The sequence below is a fragment of the Apis cerana genome, linkage group LG12 (genome assembly GCF_029169275.1).
Source record: "Apis cerana isolate GH-2021 linkage group LG12, AcerK_1.0, whole genome shotgun sequence".
In the NCBI taxonomy this organism is placed as follows: Eukaryota; Metazoa; Arthropoda; class Insecta; order Hymenoptera; family Apidae; genus Apis; species Apis cerana.
Genome location: NC_083863.1, coordinates 7,748,293 through 7,767,563, shown reverse-complemented (window position 1 = coordinate 7,767,563; position 19,271 = coordinate 7,748,293). Strand labels below are relative to the sequence as shown.

General features: G+C 36.2%; 1 protein-coding gene and 1 long non-coding RNA gene across 17 annotated transcripts in view; one reads left to right on the top strand and one right to left on the bottom strand.

The window, feature by feature from the left end:
• The window catches only part of LOC107998917 (rho GTPase-activating protein 32), a 29,182-nt gene extending 10,286 nt beyond the window's left edge, over positions 1-18,896 (bottom strand). For 4 of the 16 annotated variants that reach the window (XR_009832168.1, XM_062082871.1, XM_062082872.1 and 1 more), the window contains exon 1: positions 4,784-7,132. Coding sequence is in view for 11 of the 16 variants with exons in the window: in XM_062082871.1 (XP_061938855.1) it covers positions 4,784-5,116 (333 nt within the window). In the remaining 5 variants the exon portion in view is untranslated. Of the gene's footprint in view, positions 1-4,413; positions 4,621-4,783; positions 7,133-7,735; positions 9,912-13,221; positions 13,425-13,523; positions 13,854-17,286 lie in introns of those variants that run through there. The other 12 variants (XM_062082877.1, XM_062082881.1, XM_028667278.2 and 9 more) reach the window with 8 other exon arrangements.
• On the top strand, positions 5,367-8,444 carry LOC107998918 (uncharacterized). The gene is made up of 2 exons (XR_009832170.1): positions 5,367-5,505; positions 7,126-8,444. It is a non-coding gene; the product is annotated as an uncharacterized LOC107998918 (long non-coding RNA).
• Positions 18,897-19,271: the final 375 nt, after the last annotated feature.

Below are 19,271 nucleotides of genomic sequence, written 5' to 3'. Positions count from 1 at the left end.
TACGTTAAAAATGTATTTACGCCGCTTTCGTAACAATACGTGTGAGAAATGTAAAAAGAAATTTTTGAATATAAAGTCTCGTTAAATATTCCTCGTTTCGCGCGATGTATAAATAATTATATTTTTAACGCGATCTTGCGAGCGAGAGAGAACGTTCTAAATTTAAAAGAACGCGAAACGAGATTCGTTGCCAAAGTGGTGGGAAAACATTATCTTAGGATAATGTCAAAAATAATATTCCGTTGCTAGAGAGAAATGAGAACCGTGAAACAGTGTTATGTTCGAATAAACTTATTATGTAAGTATGTACGAACGGTTTAAACGAGTTTCGCTGCATCGCGTTTAACGTTAGCAGAAGAATATGGAGGCACAGTCTGTGAAGGCAATTGAAGGAAGACGGTTGAAGATGAATCATCGAGAAGTTAACTGACGAGGGGAGAGGGCCGACATCGGGTGATCTCGTTCAAATTTTTGTCCAAGGAATGGAACGCTTCGTAATAAATTAGGCTTAAACGCTCGTGCAGCGTTTATCGTTTTGATGAAATCATCGTTCAGGGTGTGTCCTAAGTAGAAGCCAAATTTGGCCCAAATCGATAAACCGAGTATGGCACACTGCCCTTCTAAGTGACAAACTTGTACACAACGTATGCAATATCCGTCTCGATGAAAATTTGAATGCTGAAAATTTTTTTTTTACTCTTACGTGTTTTTTTTTTTTTTTGATTTTAAAATTGTCCAAGTTTTAACGATTCTTAATCCTCCGATTCTTTCGAGTTTCGAACGTTAAATTTTACTGTGGAAATATTTCGTTTCAAAATGTTCAAACGCTCGTCGACAATGCGACGATATTTTTTTTAACCGGTTACGAGTTCAACGGTTAGACGCAATTAACGCGATCATTGTATAGAATTTGCCTTGGAAAACAGGTCAGAAGGTTCCACGTTTCTTAAACGTTTAATTGCAAAGAAAGTTTCAAGTTTCAATTTCAACGTCGAAAAGATATCGTTCCTCCCAAGAAATATTTAACTTCCGTATCGTACTAGATTTCCAATTCCACAAATTCCACAACTTCTTATAAGTAATATCGCTTCGATGAAATCAATCTTAAAATAGTTGGATAAAATTGATCAAATTTTAATTCAATAAGTATAAATGCGTCGTTTTATACGATCGATCGAGTCAGATACACAGCTTTCGAAAGATAGAAAAAGAAAAAGAAAAAAAAAGAATCGGAAGTCAGTCCAGCCTTTCAGCTTGGTACAAGGGACTTCCTCTTTAACCGTTGAGAGAAGCAATAGAGTAGGCTTTCAATTATAAGAGCACTGATCAATTATTTCGTTTGTCCAACGAACTTACATCTCGTTGCTCACTAACATCCTGACCTACGAATACGTGCATCGAAGCGTTATTTATAACAATATTCTTCCGTCGGTTAAAAATGTCGTCCCTCGACAAAAAAAAATTATTCAATCGAAATACGCTTCCCAATCGTGTCGAAAGATTTTTCAAAATATTCCTTTAATATAATATCGAAAATATTAATTCAATGTATCCTTTCGCAAATCGAAAATGCTCCACATTTTTAACGCGAAATAAGAGATAAAAGAGGTCGAGAAAATCCTTGGCAATAAGAGATAAAAAAGCGCACACTTTTATCCCGAGCGATCCTTTCCTCTTTTTTCTCCCCACTCCTCCCTCCCGCTTCCCGCAAATGGAATACAAGTATCCGTGTCGTGAAGCACGCGGCTCGTGCACTTGAACAGTTTCAGAAGGAGGGAAAGAGATAGCGGAGAGTATCGACGAACGAGTGCAACTTGTCTTATTTGGGTCATTGTATTTTTTGGCAACGTCGAGGCAAACATCAAACCCTCTTCTCTCTATATACGTATAAACGAGCACTGTTCTCCTCTGTCCATTCCTTCCCCGGGATCGTTGGCAATCGCTCGGAAACGATCGTTCCGCGCTGCCTCCTCCTTTACGCTTCTTTAAACCCGATCTCGTTGCCAATCCGACTTCGAGCCTCGTTCGTAAATCTATGTAATTGGGAACGGTTACGCTCATCCTCCGTCGTCTATCGATAGCGTCTCGCATTTCATATTCCTTCGCCTCGAAATAATTTAATTTAATAATTAAGTATCGTCCATCACGGAACCCGTACGTTCCAATTATCGATATCGGGTATACGATAAAAAAATATATATCTATCATTTTTATCATTTTAAATACGCGGATTTGTGAGATAACGATAATAAGAGGATGCAGAGAATATTTGATATTCTTATAGAATTTTCGATAACTGCGCGAGAAAAGAAAAAGAGTCGTGGAAAGGAATTTTATATTAACGCGAAATATCGAAACAGCTGCAGCCTCTCTTTTCCTGTTAGTAGGTCGACGAACTTTTTGGCAACACGAGGCAAACCATTACGAATGCTGGAAGTATATACTCTCCTACTGGCCGATCTTCTCTCGATAAATCGCGAGAGAAATTAAATCAGGGGAACGAAATTACTTCTCCTTCTCTTAATTTCTCTCTCTCTCTCTCTCTCTCGCTTTAGATTAGCATTTTCAACGAAAGAATATTCTCGATATGTATTTTTAATACGAGGAAATTAATGTACAATGTAGTAACTGGATATGAGATCGGGTTTATCCACGATTATCCAACGATATATATATATATTTATGCATTCGAACGTTTCTTATTTTCGCATAAATAAATAAATAAACGATTTATCTCTTCTGCTCGACGGTGCGAAACAATCGCGATCCTATTGTAATAATAATTCGATAAAGAGTTCAAGGAAACGGCGATTAAAATTATTTATATCATATCCACGGTGATTGATATATATATATTCTCCTTCCAATTCGCTTGGAAAAATATCTTATTCATCTATCTCCATTAATAACAAGGAAAACGAAATTGCATCCCGTTCCATTCTCGAAAACGTAATGAAACAAACATTTCAATATTTTTACCACAACTTTCACGCTTCTAAGTTTAAAATCGATCCGTTAACACCTTTCACAAGTAGAGTATAACGCGTGAGGCGATGATTTTAAAATCTTACGCGTATAAAAAAAGACTTACTATATATATACACATCTCCATAGAGAAATCTCCAATACTTCCCAACATCTTCCATTTTCTAATTCCAAATTTTCTACTTTCTACGGGTGATGAGGCGATATCGAAGACAGAATAGAAAGAAGGATCACTAGTGAAACTCGAACGCGAAATTTGAAAATGGTTTCGCGGGGGTGGAGCGACGAGAGGAGACAGTTTAGGTAGGGATGGGATCGATGCGCGGTTAAATCGTACGAGGTCACCGATTCCGGCCAAGCGCGGGATCGCGGGAAAATTTATTTGGAAAACGTCATCGTTGGAAACAATCGGCCGTGGAGAAGAAGCCATGCGAATCGAAGCGTAAATTTTATTCGTTGTGCGTAGAAAGAAAACGTAGGAATTGGAGGACAGGTTTTTTTTTCAGGGACGGCTCTCTCTTCTTTTCAAACATTTAAACTTTATTAAAAAAAAGTTACAAAGTCGGATTGCAATTGCGAGAAGTGACTAAATATGTGAAAAATGTTGAATGTATGGAAGGATGTTTAAAAGAGCATTCGAACGTAAAATGCTCGTTACAACGTGTGCTTGGAGAATGGAACTGTATTCAGGATGTTAAAAAATGCATATAAGTATTACAAGACTTCATAACGAACAAAGTTGACAAAACGTAAAAATTAGAAATACCTGCGTGAAAGATGCACAATCTACTTTTGGATCGAGTGGTAACAGTAGTAATGGATTATCAACGTTCTCAGAAACTGGGCTAACATTCTCAACAAGCTGTAATTGGAAAAATACTCGGATCGAAAATAATACTCGGGCTCGACATTGGATGCTAGAGAGAAAAAAAAAAAAGGAAAAAAAGACGAGCCGTGGATAAGAGGCCTGGGTTGGACGTTGCTCGAAACGTTATCAGAGAGAGAGAAAATTATTAGGCCATGCGGGAACGGGTGAGGAGAGACGAAGTGAACTTGCCGTGATTCGATTATCTACGAATCAGGACAATCGAAATGGGGCAGAAACGTGACAAGGATGGCCGCGCAGGACGAGTCCATTTAAACGCGTGTAAGCGAAACACCAATAAACCGAGAATCGTATCGACGAATCAAAAAAACGAACGAAATTAATAAGATAAAAAAGAAAAACTTCGTCCTTGGAGCCACTTTGCCGAAGGAGGAGGGAGGAGAGACAGGAATTCGTGCGGCGGGAAGGTCTACTCGATCAAGATACAGAGACACAAAGGGCGTGAAAAACCAACGAACAAAAATAAAAAAGAACAGAGGGTAAAAGTACGACAAAGGAAAAAGAAAGCGAGGTAAGAAAACGAAGTGATTGAGAAACACTACCTGAACGCTGCCCAAGAAAATTTCGATAAACCGATACGAGATCCTCAAACACATCGGAAATCCTGCAGGAATCTACCGATGTCGATTATCCATAGAAATCGGGCACAATGACGTCTCGAACGTCTCCCTTTCCTCCACTACCGGCCGCTCTCCTCCATCCGGAAATTCAATTCGAGCAAATGAACCTCATAAAAGTGTGCGTGCTTGCGTGTCTATATATATTTATACATATATATACAATATATATATATATATACATATAACTTGTTACTTTGGGATAAAGCGTGGTCCTAGGCTCGACAGACGGAAGGAAGTCGACGAACGTGTTAAGCGGAGAAGCGATTTCGGCGAGACGAGACGAGACAACTACCTCGAGTCGGGTGGAACAGCTGGCACAGGTGGCGAGAAGGACGCGACGCATAGCGTCGCCGAGCCAGGGCAAGCGTGAACGGACGACGACGTCGAGACGCGGCCCGACGCCGGATACCACCACCGTCGCTCGACTCGAGCCGCCTCGAGTCGACGCGGCGGCGGTGATTCCGGCGGCGGCCACGGCGGCAATGCCGCTCTCCTCGGGGATACAGCGCGTGACGGTAGCGGAACACAGAGGGGTGGCGGTACCGAGGTGCAAAAACGAGTGGCGATTGGTGAAGGGAGATGGACGAAGGCCGCGCTGACGGAGGTAAAGATGACGAGATGCCATATTGATTATTGTCGATCCAAGTCGAATATGTTAAGGAATATTGGATATCGAGAGAGATACGGCGAAGGACGAGCACGAGTACGCGTATACGAATCGAAGGCGGTGGAGGAAACGGGGGAAACTGGGTCACGGAGTCACCAGCCAGCCTCCGCGTCGCACACGGGATGCCAAGGATCCGAAGCAACCGCCCTGCGATCGCGCACCCACCTTCTCCTAATCCCGTTGCTGCGCGCACCATTTAACGGATTACGAATGGATTTTTCATCGCTCTTCTCCGAAACTGGCTGCGGAGGGATCCATTCGTTGCGTGGTGGAGGGGCGGAAATTTCACTCGTTGATTCGTTGCATCTGTGCTTTCGCCTACGCAATGCGGTAAAGCGAATCTTCGGGTATGTAATTTTGAAAATTATTGGAAAAGGCGACCGAGGTTTTAAAAGACCTGTTTCGTGAGGAATTTGTGATATTTCTATCGTCAAAGTTGCACGTTTCCTCGATTAAGTGACGATTAAATTATTCTTCGCGTGTTAAAAACTTTTAAAAGCTCACAATGTATATTTTCGTACTTTCGTAACGAGTAATGGGTTATAATGGACGAATGTGCTTCATCCGATCATAAAGAGTTAGGAAATCACGCGATAATATAACAAATTATTCGTTGAATAGCGTATGATTCCTCTAAATCATCTTCCAAGAAAACTTTCTATTTTCTTCACGCAACGTTAAGCCCGTAGAATAGCCGATTACTTTCATCACTATGCGACTATTCTCGCGTTGTCATAAGTGCTCATTTGCAACTAAGTTAACATTGGATAATTTCCTATGAACGTTATTTTTCTATCCGGACGATACGTGCCGCAATTTCGAAATAAAAACTTGATCCAACATAAATTGGGTCGGGAGTAGCTTGCTCAACTTTGTAATTCGAACTTAATGGAACTCGATTATTCATCGATATAGCGCTTCCTAATATCTCTGCAATATCTCGCTTTTAGAGCGATATCTAATATTTAACGTAACTTCAGTCGATATCTAAATATTTCACTTTTCGGTTGGAATAGATTTATAACTTGGATCTTCGATAATTCGTTTTATAAATCGAAAAGCTTATAAAGTTCTCGATATAGTAAAAATCGAAAAATTACGAACGAAATTACTATTCGTGCTCCTTTACACGATCACGTGACCATACGAAGCAATATGATTGGCGTTCGAAGACTCGACCATCAAGAAAGAGAACTGTTGCAAGTTTTGAGGTTAGAACTTACGAGAATAGTAATACTTGTCACTTTCGAAATTAACAAGATTAAATTAACTTAAATTTTCGATATCGATTATTGTCTTATTGTACGTGAACAAACGATAACCTCAAATCGATCCCAATTCCGAAAACCATTTCGAAAACAGATATCGCGTCGTACGTCAATCGTACCGTGCCGTAAAAGTATCGTGCTAAAAGAGGCGTACATTGTGTGTACCATCGTTAATGTTAAAAGGCAACTGCCTTCCGCCTTTTTCACGAGGGCTTACAATAACGCCTGATGGAAATAATAGTTTCGAGCAAAAAAGTGGGTCGTTCGAGTAACACATCCAATCAAACAATAATAATGGCAACCTTGGGGACTTAAACTAGGGCGGTGCCGGCGGCGCGAAGGAATTCGGGATACGAAAATTAGGACTCGGATACGACATCTAAGAGGTGAAAAAAGAACACGATCCAATCTTTTTCTCCATCCACAATTCCCTCGTTACATATTTTTACACTTCATTATCCATTCGATTTGCACCTACTTATCTCGTGTAAACGCATTAATATCGATACGGTAGAACGGTTCTCCGTGTACACGTTCGGGGACGAGTAAGAAGAGAAAATTCTTACTGATCAAAACGAACGAGCAAACAAAACTTAGAGATTTAATTTCAATATTGGGATCAATGAGGAATCTTCTTTCGCTTTCTTTTCCCCTTTTGAATAATTATTTTTCGTTAAATATCTTTTCCCAATCAAACAGATGGGGACAAGAATGGAAGCGGAGTGTTCCACGTGTAATTTCGTCGCGTCAGAGGGATGCTTTCGGGATTCCGCGAGAAACCCTATCCAAGCAAGTGATGAGTCACGTGGCCTAAGTGCTAGGATTCAATCTGCGAAAGCTGCGTCGAAATGCGCCTCGAACCGCGCCCATCTTCGTTGGAACGACGTCTCGGAAAAAACTATATGATCACGCCTCCTCCTCTCTCACTTCCCTCCCTCCCTCTCTCTTCCTTCCTTCCTTCCTTCTTTCTTTTTTTTCCTTTTTCCTTTCCCCTCCTCTCCTTTCCTCGTCCCCGTGCTTTCGAATCAATAATCCTGAACAAGGACTAGCTCTTTCTTTGATCGTAGGAATTCAAAGGCCACCCTTTTGTCTGCATTCCATGCTCCAGCAAAGAGTCGTATGCACGGTATTTCCATCCTCTTCCGTTTTATAACGCGAGTAAATGCACGACACGAAGTAAATAATATTCACGCATCGAAATCGTATTACGCATATACAGATACCATTAACACTAATTGTTACCGTTAGTTTTCAGAAATTACTTAATATTTCCAAGATGAGATATATTCGATTTCACACGCGTAATTACCCAAAATTCATCCCCTTTGTGGTTTCATCGCACATCACGGCTCCTCACTGACGTCTTACGGACGTAATGCGTGAAACTCATCCCCGTGTCTTTCCTACAACTCTGCGTATATTATTCTTTCTCTCTCTGAGAAAAAAAAATCGATCGGCCAAGGATGGATCAAGGACTCATCGTCGTTTCTCGAAACAATCCAAGAGATTCGCGATAAACCGACGCAAGTTTCCAGTTGCGTTCAACAACTGGCCGAGCTTCGCACCCTTTGCACAAAGTTTCTGTTTGCTTATACCGAATACGTCCCCCCTCCTCTCCACTCTCTTCTCCCTCCTTCCTTGCCAAACTTCATCTCGCTTCAACTCCGCTTCGTGGAACCTTGAAGTCTCTCCCTCTCTCTCTCCCCTTCCCTCGTTTTTAATCCCGATGAGGAGGGAATCGTGATTTACGATCTATGATCAACGAAAATCTAAAAATACGTGAAAGCTGAGCCTACAAGTGTCCGGGTATATCGATCGATTTTCAGCAAATGTGAATTTTAACATTCAAAAGGTGATGGTGAAACGAATCAATTTATTATTATTATTATTAAAAAGCAAATATTTTCGAAATGATTAATTGCTTTGTGAATAGAATATTTAATATTACCGTTCATAATTATACATTCAGAATGCTGTATAATATTAATTCTAATCAATAATTAAAGTTGAAAAAAAGAGAATGTTAGTTCATATTCGTGAAACAATTTTCGATTCTAAATTTGCATTGGACGAGGACGGAAATAGAGGTATCTCTGGTCTACCTCATTTCTAATACAAACTTAATATCCTTGTAACTTAATAAATAAATAAATCTCAACCGGCATCTTTATGCTTGTTTAACCTTGCACATCACGTGTACAACGTGCGTGCAAATTATATTTTTCAAAAAGAAGAAAGGAGCCATATATTCGTCCTCGATAAATTTATTCCAAAAAAAAAATAATCGCGACGAAATAATTGGAGTTAATTATTTTTTTTTTTCATCTTCTGGAGGAAATTCGAGTTTTAATCGTCAAGTGAAAAATCTTCTTTTCCTCCAAACGATCTATCCTTTTTATCTTCTCTCAGATTTTAGACCAACCAGAATGCTGGTTCACCAGATCCGGCTCGCGAGAAAAGTTCTATTTCTGGTTCGAACATAAAATTTCGCACACCATTATTTACGTCTACTCTTTTTCTCTTCCGATCGCAGCCAACGATTGGAATACCCTGTCAAGCGTGAAAACCCATCCCCGCCAATATATTTTACTCGTTGTTACTAACAACGACAACCAAAGCGGAATAAACACGAATGTACGCGTGCTACTACTCTGACGGTGGAGGATCCCCGTTATAAAATAATTCTATTATCCGTTCGAAAAGGATCGTCGATCATTCCATTAATCAATCCAACTAGGGCTAGATTAGTTGGAGAAAGCGGCCACGATTCTTCAAGTTCGCGTTACGATCGAATTACGATTAATTTAACACAAATTTGGAGAATTGGAGAAATTAATCAAACTCGATCAAACAGCGAGTTTGGAAATGGAAAAATTCGTAAACGGGTTGATAAATTTTTCCCAATAATTTAAAGGAAGAAATATTGGACGATTTTATCTTGGACGATTACTTTTTTGTTTTATGTAACAAATAATAAATCGAAGATAATTGCATTTATGGATCAACTCTTTTTTTCAATTTGTAAACCGGGTGAGTTGAAATTGGAGTTTGCTCTTCTTTTGCATATTCGATTCTCTTTTTTCATCATTTCTTGCCAGAGAAAAAGAGAAAAAGACGTGGCGACAGAAGACAGGTGACGAACAAAAAAGGAAACGTTACAGAGAGGAGAGACTTTGCCCCTACCGCTACGTCATTGACGAAGATACGTAACACGATTAGCTGTAAGGAAAAACTAGTCCAACGAATACCGTATTCCTTATTAGACAACGTCCGTGCAACTTTTCCTTTCTTCGTTGCTGGGATATGAACGAGTGATCGACACGTTATCTTGTTATCGATTAAAAAATTTCAAGCGTCTCATAATTATCATCGATTCGAAATTTTTATCTCTTCTTCTCATTATAATTATATACGATATAATATTATTGATTTAGAGAGTTTCCATGGTCATAGCAAATTTTATTATCGGAAAACCGTTGAGATCAAAAGTTGAAAAATTTCGAAAATAAAGAAATTCGATTGATTGAAAAAATATATTAATAAACAGCATCGTCGTTTCAGTCGGCACGAAAACTCTTATACTCCCATCTCTCTTACACTCTCTTACACTTTCATTTGCTTATTTTTTCTTTATTATTGTTATTATTAATTAAATTAGATTCCATTCCATTCGATCCATAAACATAATGAAACAAGGTTTTTAATAACGGACGTAATAATGGGCAGAGGCTTAATTACTACAACCGCGTGTCGCGCGCATTCGATGCAAACGCGTGAACTTGGTTGAAACGTAGCCAGCCTCTGGGCTCCCGTTAAAATAACAAGTATGCAGAGGAGTTTGCATCGAGGCGGCAAGAAACCAGCCGACATATGTATGTATTCGTCGGGATAGAGAAGCGGTCGTTGATGAAGAGGAAAAAAGAGAAAAAAGAAGAAAGAAGAAAGAAAGAAAGAAAGAAAGAAAGAAAAAGAAAAAGAAAACACCGAGTGTACAGAGCAGATGAACGCGTTCCACGGCTTAACTCTCTGGTAAATTAATTTTATCAAGGCGTACCATGTGGAACGGTCGTTGGTTAAATAATTGGCGGTCAATTAAATAAAGTATATTTTAAAATAAATTCTAGCAATATTTAGTCCACACAAATTGGTGTAAAGAATAGAAATAATCTTCTCAATTAAATTCATTCGTTTATATTCGGAACATAATTTTTCTGTGCAATTTGAGATGGTAAAAATAACTATTTATTTATCGTTTCTTTTACTTTTACGCGTCGATACGTGCGCTCGAGCAATAAAAAAAAAAATTTATCGGTTAACGAGCGAAAAAGTGCGATTTAACGTCAAGTCGAATTAAATTCCGATTTAACAGTCGTTTTAATCGTTAAACTTTTCTACGCATTTTGTTCTTTCGCCACGGTTGACAATTTTACAACTGGCAAATTACTACCACGCATAGAACGAATTTTGATTAATGTCCGATCGCTTTCACCGTGACTCATCACCCGATCTTTCTCCGATCTTCACTTCATCTTTCGTTCAGAGACGATTCAATGAATCACGCATGCGTCTCCGATAATTCCTCCACCAAGAAATTTTCAAAATAACAACAAATCCGATCTTATCGTAGAATAGAGACGCGATCGAAAAACTATTTCACGAGTTTCACGTGAATTTTCATTCGATATCTAAATAATACTACTTGAAATACACGTGATACGATGCTTATGTTAAGATGCTTAAATCAACGATTTCAAAACCACTTGAACGTTCGAGAATCGAAGATTAAAATTCTATCTACAAACTACCTGTAAACACAATTATCTTTCGATCTCGTAACGACAAAACACAAATTTTATTATTAACATCATTAAAAAAAAGAAAGATGTACATTTGCATGATTAAATCAAATCGAGGGAAACGATAAATCCATCGTAAGATCAATCTTCTAATTATTTCCCCGACAAGACTGTTGTGGAAAGCCGCAGGGGAGCCTAGGTGTAAATAACAGCCGACAAGTCCGCGAAGGGATAGATTTCTCTTCTTTTTCTCCTTTCCTCTCTCTCTCTCTCTCTCCCTCGCGAGGCAACTTAATTTGCGTCGCCACTCGAAGGGTTAACGCTTCGGCCCAGGGAAATAGAAGGCTTCCGCCGATAGGTGTTCCAGAGGAGGATGTTGGTTACGCACGTCCCCGTGTTATAACGCGTATACACTTACGTATACACGCCGGCAAACCTCTTATCGATTTGCTCTCACGCCACGAGATGGACGAACGAGAGAGAGAAAGAGAGAGAGAGAGCGGAGCGAAATAGAAGCAACTTCCGCATTCTCCCGAGACTTTGCACGGGGTGTTGATACATTCACGGGACGTTATTCGAGTTTTTGATATCGAAAGGGGAGGGGAGAAGTTGACGCAGAGAAATTAAGCGGAAGGGAGTTTGTTATTTCGTGAATATGAATATTCCGTGTACAAGGAAGAGCTTGAGCGAGACCGTCTTCTCTTATGGAGGGGAAAGGGGGATGGAAGAGGGAGGGGAAAAAAGTACAAAATGGTAGAGAAAGCTGGAAATCCGTTGTCTCCGTTGAATAACCGCTTTTATTTGCTCGGTTGGCACATTGGGAGCTATCGAGGAGCTTTATGAAACATTTCTACTATTTCCTGCCTGGTCGTCGAGTATGGTAAAGTATCGTGGTATCGTCGTACGAATGAAGAACGAGCGGAAATAACGAGGAACGTAATAGACAGGATTGAACCTCGAACCTCGCGCGGGGTGGAAAGTGACCCGTGTTACAAGTGGATCGAAATATTACGCGCGCGCGTGTAATTTAATAATGAATAAATGAATCGAAAATGAGAAATTGTTATTGTTATTTCGTTTCACGAGTATTCGAGAGGGGGGAAAAAATCTTTGAAAAGAGGATGTTGAAACGAGTCACTCTGCGTATCGTGACTGGAAGAAATTGTATCCTCCGTAAAAAGAGAAAGTAAATGGAATCGGGGAGAAAGCTAAATGAAGAAATAATTTGAAGAAGAGAGAGAGAGAGAGAGAAAAGAAAAAAGAAAGATGGGAGAAGATTTAATATTAAAGTGGACGGAAGACGCGTCGATATGCGGTTTCCGACCTATACCAAGCGAGGGTCGCGTGTGTAATTAGCAGAAAGCTGAGTCTGATATCATCGAGATGTAAAACGAGAATGAAAGGAAGATCAAGGTAAATGTTTCTCACCTTTCTGCGTGAGCGGTAATAGGTATACGATTGTAGAGAAAAAACTTGGAAACGTCTTACGTTCAGATTGTTATCGCGCTATAACCACGCTATAAACAAGTGTTGATCTTACGTGCAAACATAATCGTAAACTGTATAATAAATATAGATGTGACTAAGTAAATTTTTATCGCATAGCATAAGGAATTAATAAAGAAAATCAATTTCCACGATAATTTGCCAATTTGGAAAAATTATTGGATCGATAGAATTACGATTTCAACGGTATCGTCGCGATTCGTCGAAACAATAATTATTATCATCTAACCCTGATTCATTTTTCCAGGAAATCATTTATACGTTATACTTTTACAAAGTTTCACTAGCTAGCGCATGCTCCTATAATTTTACTTTTACGACATAATATCCTTTCAGAAAATTATACTTCGCTTCACCCAAGTCTCTATCTTCCTCTCTCTCTCTCTCTCTCACACGCACACTCTCTCTCGTTCGATTTAACTCTCGTTTAAATTTTTAAAGAAAACAATGGAAACGTAAGATACGAGGAAAGAAATTAATTGAATTAACTCACTTTCGCAGTTTGAGGCTCGATATCGGTGAGTCGTTGCGCACGGGGCCTCTCTTGTGCCGGTCCTGGCATCCTTTGCAACCTCTCCGTGGACGAGGACGAGGAGGATGAGGATCCAGGCCTTTGGCCTGGTTTGCCACGCGCCAGGATGACGGCAGGATTTTACTTTCCTCTCGATTGAACCATTATTCCTCTTTCACGTTCTTCTGCGCAAACAATTTCCGTTGGATACTCAGACGTCTTTATAGCCATGCGTTTATTATAGCGGACGAAATATAAACTCGCGTATATATACGTGTACATACGGATATATCATAGCGGCTAACAACCGTGGATACTCGTAAATTTCACTCGAATCAACTTATACTCGGCTCGTATCGACGCCTTCTTCCAACATTAACTCGTGTTTCTCCTCGCGCGAGACAATGAAGATCCAAAATAAGAATTAAATTATCATTGATGGACGAGGAAAAAATGATCTGCCAGAGATTTCTTTCAATAATAAAAACACAATGAAAGTGAAAAATTTAGATTCGTTTGCAATTTTCTAATATTATTTCACGATCTCGATTCAAATTTTATCGAATTTTAGATATTTTCTGGAATTTTTAATGATTTTGTTCCATCTATGTATCAAAGGAGATGAAGCCTCCATTAATTATCTTTATTTTTATATATATATATATATATATATATATATATTTAAATTTGGCTCAGTTTCCTTTTTATGTATCGATTGTAATTTTGATACATGGCGATAAGTGGTAATTTGAAGTAGTCTATGAAAATTATAAGCTTCTTTTATCAAAATTTTAACTCGTAGAAATATTATAAGTATTTCAATATAGAAGGATTATAAATTTAAATTAAATTCTAATAATTCAAAGTTCTCTTAGAAAAGGTAATGAATTAATTTATTTATTGTTCGTGAAATATTAAGTATCGTGTCGAATAACATCCGAGACCATTTGAATAAACGAATAATCTAACTGTTTCTATATTTATAATTCATAAAATATAATACATATATATATAAAATAATATATTTTTATGTCACAATCGTAATCTATTTATAATCTTTTTCGTAATCCAAAGAAAAGAAATCGAATCGCATAAAACGAAAAAAAAATAAAAAAATAAAGACTTGAATACGAAGATCGAGAGATTCGAAGGAACGAAGGAACAAAAAAAAGTGAAAATAGAGTTGGTAATTAATTTTTACGGTTGAGTCCCGTGGCGATCTTATCCACGAATCGAGAACACGAGACGGATGAAAGTTTCGAACGCGATGTTTACCGCGTCCGAAGGCGGTCAGGTGAATTTGCTGTTTTAAATCTGACGGCCTTGCCGCGGCCTACGATCTGTAGATATAACGTAGATATATCTAACAATCGTCTTGAACTTTAATCAAGCGAAAGTATTACTCTGATCGACGGCCAACCTAATCGATTGTTCCTCGAGGCGGGCAAAAATTTTATTCTCCTTTTTTGATTTTTTATGCTATGCGAGATTTTGATATGTGTATATACCGTATAATAAAAATTTGTAATCGTGATACTAAATTGTGATATTTATTTCTTTTTTTTTTTTATTAAGACTTTATTTTTTTTCAAAGAGATTAAAAATTTACGGCTAAATTAAATCAAGTACTAAGAGATTGTAATTATAAAATGAATAAAATTTAATTTAAATTGAAATTAGAATATTTTATAATTTTGACTATCAATCATCGTCTTTTTAAAAATATATAATTATGATTATTAGAAGTATTTATATATATATATATTGAATTATAAATTATGTAGATATATTGAATAATTGAAGATAATAATAATAATTAGGACTACGATATATTAATATGTTACATATTAATAGGAAAAAAATATTTAGGAAGAATCTCTATTTGATGTTATGATAAAAATAACAGGAATACGACACGATATTTGCGGCAATATGTAATTAAACTAGCTACAGAAAGTGTTATGCCGAATAACATCAATTTCCATAGTTAGTAACTTTCGAAATTAATTAAAAGAATGACTCGAAAGTAAAATTAAAAAATCGTGAAAAATTCGATTTACATTTCGTTCGATTCTGAATTTTTCATGTCCGTTGAATTTTTAATTAAGATAATTTTTAAAACTTTGTGCAAATTAAAAAATATATAATTTATAAAATAAATATAAATAGTAATTATAATCAGTGTATATATCTGATATTCATCCATTTATCTTGTTCAATAGCTAATTAACAGATACTCTTTTATGAAATAATATTTTTCGTGCTAAAGAGAACATCCGGTTGTGTATTCACAAAACTGATGTTTGCTTTCTTTCTTTTTTTATTTTTACTTTTACTTTTTTCTTTTTTCTTTTTCTCCCTCGTTTCTTTGGCGAAGAATGCATAGCAGAAACGACAAAGATAAAAGTGTAACAAAGCCACAAATAAAAAGTCTATGCCACATCCGTTACCATATACCGAGATCTTAAATATTCACAAGGGACAGAATTTATAGTAAAATTTCGTTAAATGCTTAAAAAAAAAAAAAATTCCTAGCAAAGACAATCTCGATCGTAATATTTCTTGTAACCAATTTTCAAAATTCAATTTTTGTATAGTATAAACCATAAGAAAGTTTTCGCGTTTCTTTAATAGTAAATTCGATCGATAAATTCGAATCCGTAGAAGTTAATTCGATCCATATGTGTTTGGGCTTCGGTGTCGTGCAAGTCAAAACTGGTAAATGTCCCCTATTATCTTTATTAAAATAATAATAATAATTTATACGTATATAATAAAAACATATCAAATATAGCATAATAATATCTCTAATAATTAAAAAGAAATTATATATTTTTATTTTCATATTAAATATATTATAGCTACATCAATTAAAAAACATGGTTATAAAGATATTCATCTCTAAAATAACTTTGTAATTTTAACATCAGTTTACATGATTGCGATAGTTAAGACGATATTGTTGGTAATATGGATAATCAGACTGCGCTCGAGAACTATGCGATCGAACTAAATTTTACGAAGTCGTTGACATGTCGCTTGATAAAGCTTAACGAGCTTGATAGAGACAAGTCAAGGTGGAGTTTTTTCAATAGGGAGAAGATTACGCCATTCCGATAACTTTACTATGCCAAGGTTACTATCTTCAATGCGCGCATTACTGGAATGTGAATGTAATGTATTCGAATCTTTTTCTTTCACGAATTCTCCCGCCTTCAGCGTATTGTTATTCTCATTGTGATGTTCCAACACGCGCAACCACATCCATTGCTTAATTACAAGCCGCACGGATTGTTTTTCTCTTATTCCGGTTGTGCAACATACATACAATGAGAACTTAATTAAGCATCGTACACACGAGAAGCCCTTATCGCGTTACACGCACTTCAATTCCTATATAGTAACTAAATTCTCATTTTTACGTTCGTACGCGCCGACTCGCTATCATTTACACTTTGTCAACACGTTTCTTTCCTTGCATGTACCGGCTCTTAGTCGGAATTTACAAAAAATTATCATGATTTGTACACTTATACAAGTTGTGGAAGATATTTTCATTGATATTTCATGATTGGATATAAATGATTACAAAAATATAAAAATTTTGATTATATAATCTTAAAATATAATTCTTGATAAATGTACATATATGATAAATGTATGGATAAACATAGAAATAAATGTTATTTTGGTATATAATATTTAAAATCTTTTTGAATTTAATAATAGCATAATGAAACTTTGTTATACATCCTAAATTTTCTTTGTTGATTATTGGAACAAATATCTACGAGAATGATTACTAAATTTTGAGGTTATAAAATACGCCGAATGATTCGAAAAGTTTTTCGGAAATTCAGCTCATGCGGTACTATGCAATACAGGGTTAAGTGCAATGAACTTCACATACGAAATTGCATCGTCGTAATGGATCACATAAATAAAATACAAAATATATTTACATCATATATAATTCGATAATATAGAACAAGGAATATTAAATATGCACATAAAAAGTTCAGAAACAGCTGGATTATCGACTCTCACCTGAAACTACGAACGAGGGGAAGTAACGGCGGTTATGTCAGGGAAACGACAATACCGATAATTCTCTGCTGGCACATCGTAGACTAGGAAAGCCCTTTTACATCCTCCGCCATTTACTGCACCGTTACACGCACACACACACATTCACGATGAACAAAAGTAAGAGAAATACACAAGGACACATAATATTTTACTGCGAATGGTTGAAAATTAAAACGTACTTACATGGGTTAGGTATATATTCCAAAAAAAATCATGCGAAAAGGAGAACGGTCATTTTGATTCGTTTCGCGCGCCGATTGTACACGAGTGCAAATAAGGCCACGTAAGGGGCATCGAAACGGCACTTGCATACTAACAAGAGGGAAGCTCCTCTTCCCTTACCGTGTGTATATTAATATACGTTAAGCCGTATGATACGCACATTACAATGGGTGTATGCATTACGTACTTGCGTGAATATTACCACTCCCGAAGTTGAGAATCCCTGCCTGGCGAAACAGAGGCAGGGACAAGGAACGAGAGAGAAAGAGGTAGGTTCACCACGAAGAAAAACACACGTCTGCCGGAACGCGAGCCATGTTTGTCCCTGGTTAATTCACCGCGAGACTTGTAAACCAATACGGAGATCTTGTTGACAGTTTTGCTGTGGCATTGCCTTCGATCTTGTCCACAGACTTCACTAAGTTCGCGACAAAGTTAACCTTCATTTACAAGTTCCAACAAAATGCCGTTTCCGCTCTCTACTGTCAATTCGACCTGCCTAACCTGATCCTCGCGTCTTGACTGGAAGAAGAATGAATACTACGCTTGTTATGCGCAACTGCACTTGCGCAGGATTCTATCGGTTATACTAATCTTTGGCGGGAATAATTAAATCTGAATAAAATAAATTTTATTTTTATTATTGATATATACAATATAATGTTAAGATTTATTTAATATTTTACGGAATACATATTATAGAATTATAATTTTTTCGTTATACATTAAACACACTTATTGCATTAATAATTATTATCATTTTTTTAAAAAGAATACTGTAAAATAAACAAAAATAATTTTTTTTTTTAATTCAATATTATTCAATTATTAAATATTTAATTATCCTTGGAAAATATATAATTTTCATGGATTAATTTAATTTATTATATTATATTAATTTAATCATAAGTGCATTTTCCATCTCATGTGAATTTTCCACATTTAACATAGAAAAACAATTTTCTTTGAATTTAACATTTAAACTGTATTTAATTATATTTGTTAAAGCAATAACAAGTACTTGACTCGATTTGTGATCGTTATCAAATGCGATATAATTATTGTACATGTTTTGATTAATATAAACCATAATTTTATATGACAACTTGATTATTATAATAAAATTTATATTTTATATTTTATTTAATATAATATTGATAAATTTATCTTGGTCAAAAAAAATAAGTTTATTCTGTAAAAATAAAAATCCACATATATATCCAACAAAATTAATAGTGTTAGCGAAAATAAATATTTTATATATTGTTATGTATTTTTAATAAATCTAGAATTTTTTGATAATCTCAATAAATACCGTTCGGAATAAATATCGATTAATGAATTTTTAAAAAGACTGTTTCTAAAAACAAGATCCCAAAATATGTGAAAGTAATAAAATATTGTTTGTAGATTATGATCTGTATCATATAATACTTTATATAATTTTTTAATAATGTGACATCTATGCCACATTATCTTTTCTATTCACTTTTTTAAATGAAGTTTTACGAATATCGTAATGAAACACACACAAAAAAAAAGGAAAGAATCAATAAAAGTTTTATGGTGAAGAAAAATTCTATAATTTTATATAATAATTCGAATAAAAAAATAAATTAAAAAATAAAAAATATTATAATTATTCATTTTATAAATATTATTTTTATATTTATCATAATATAAATCGTACTTTTTTAACTATATATACAAACAAATTCGTA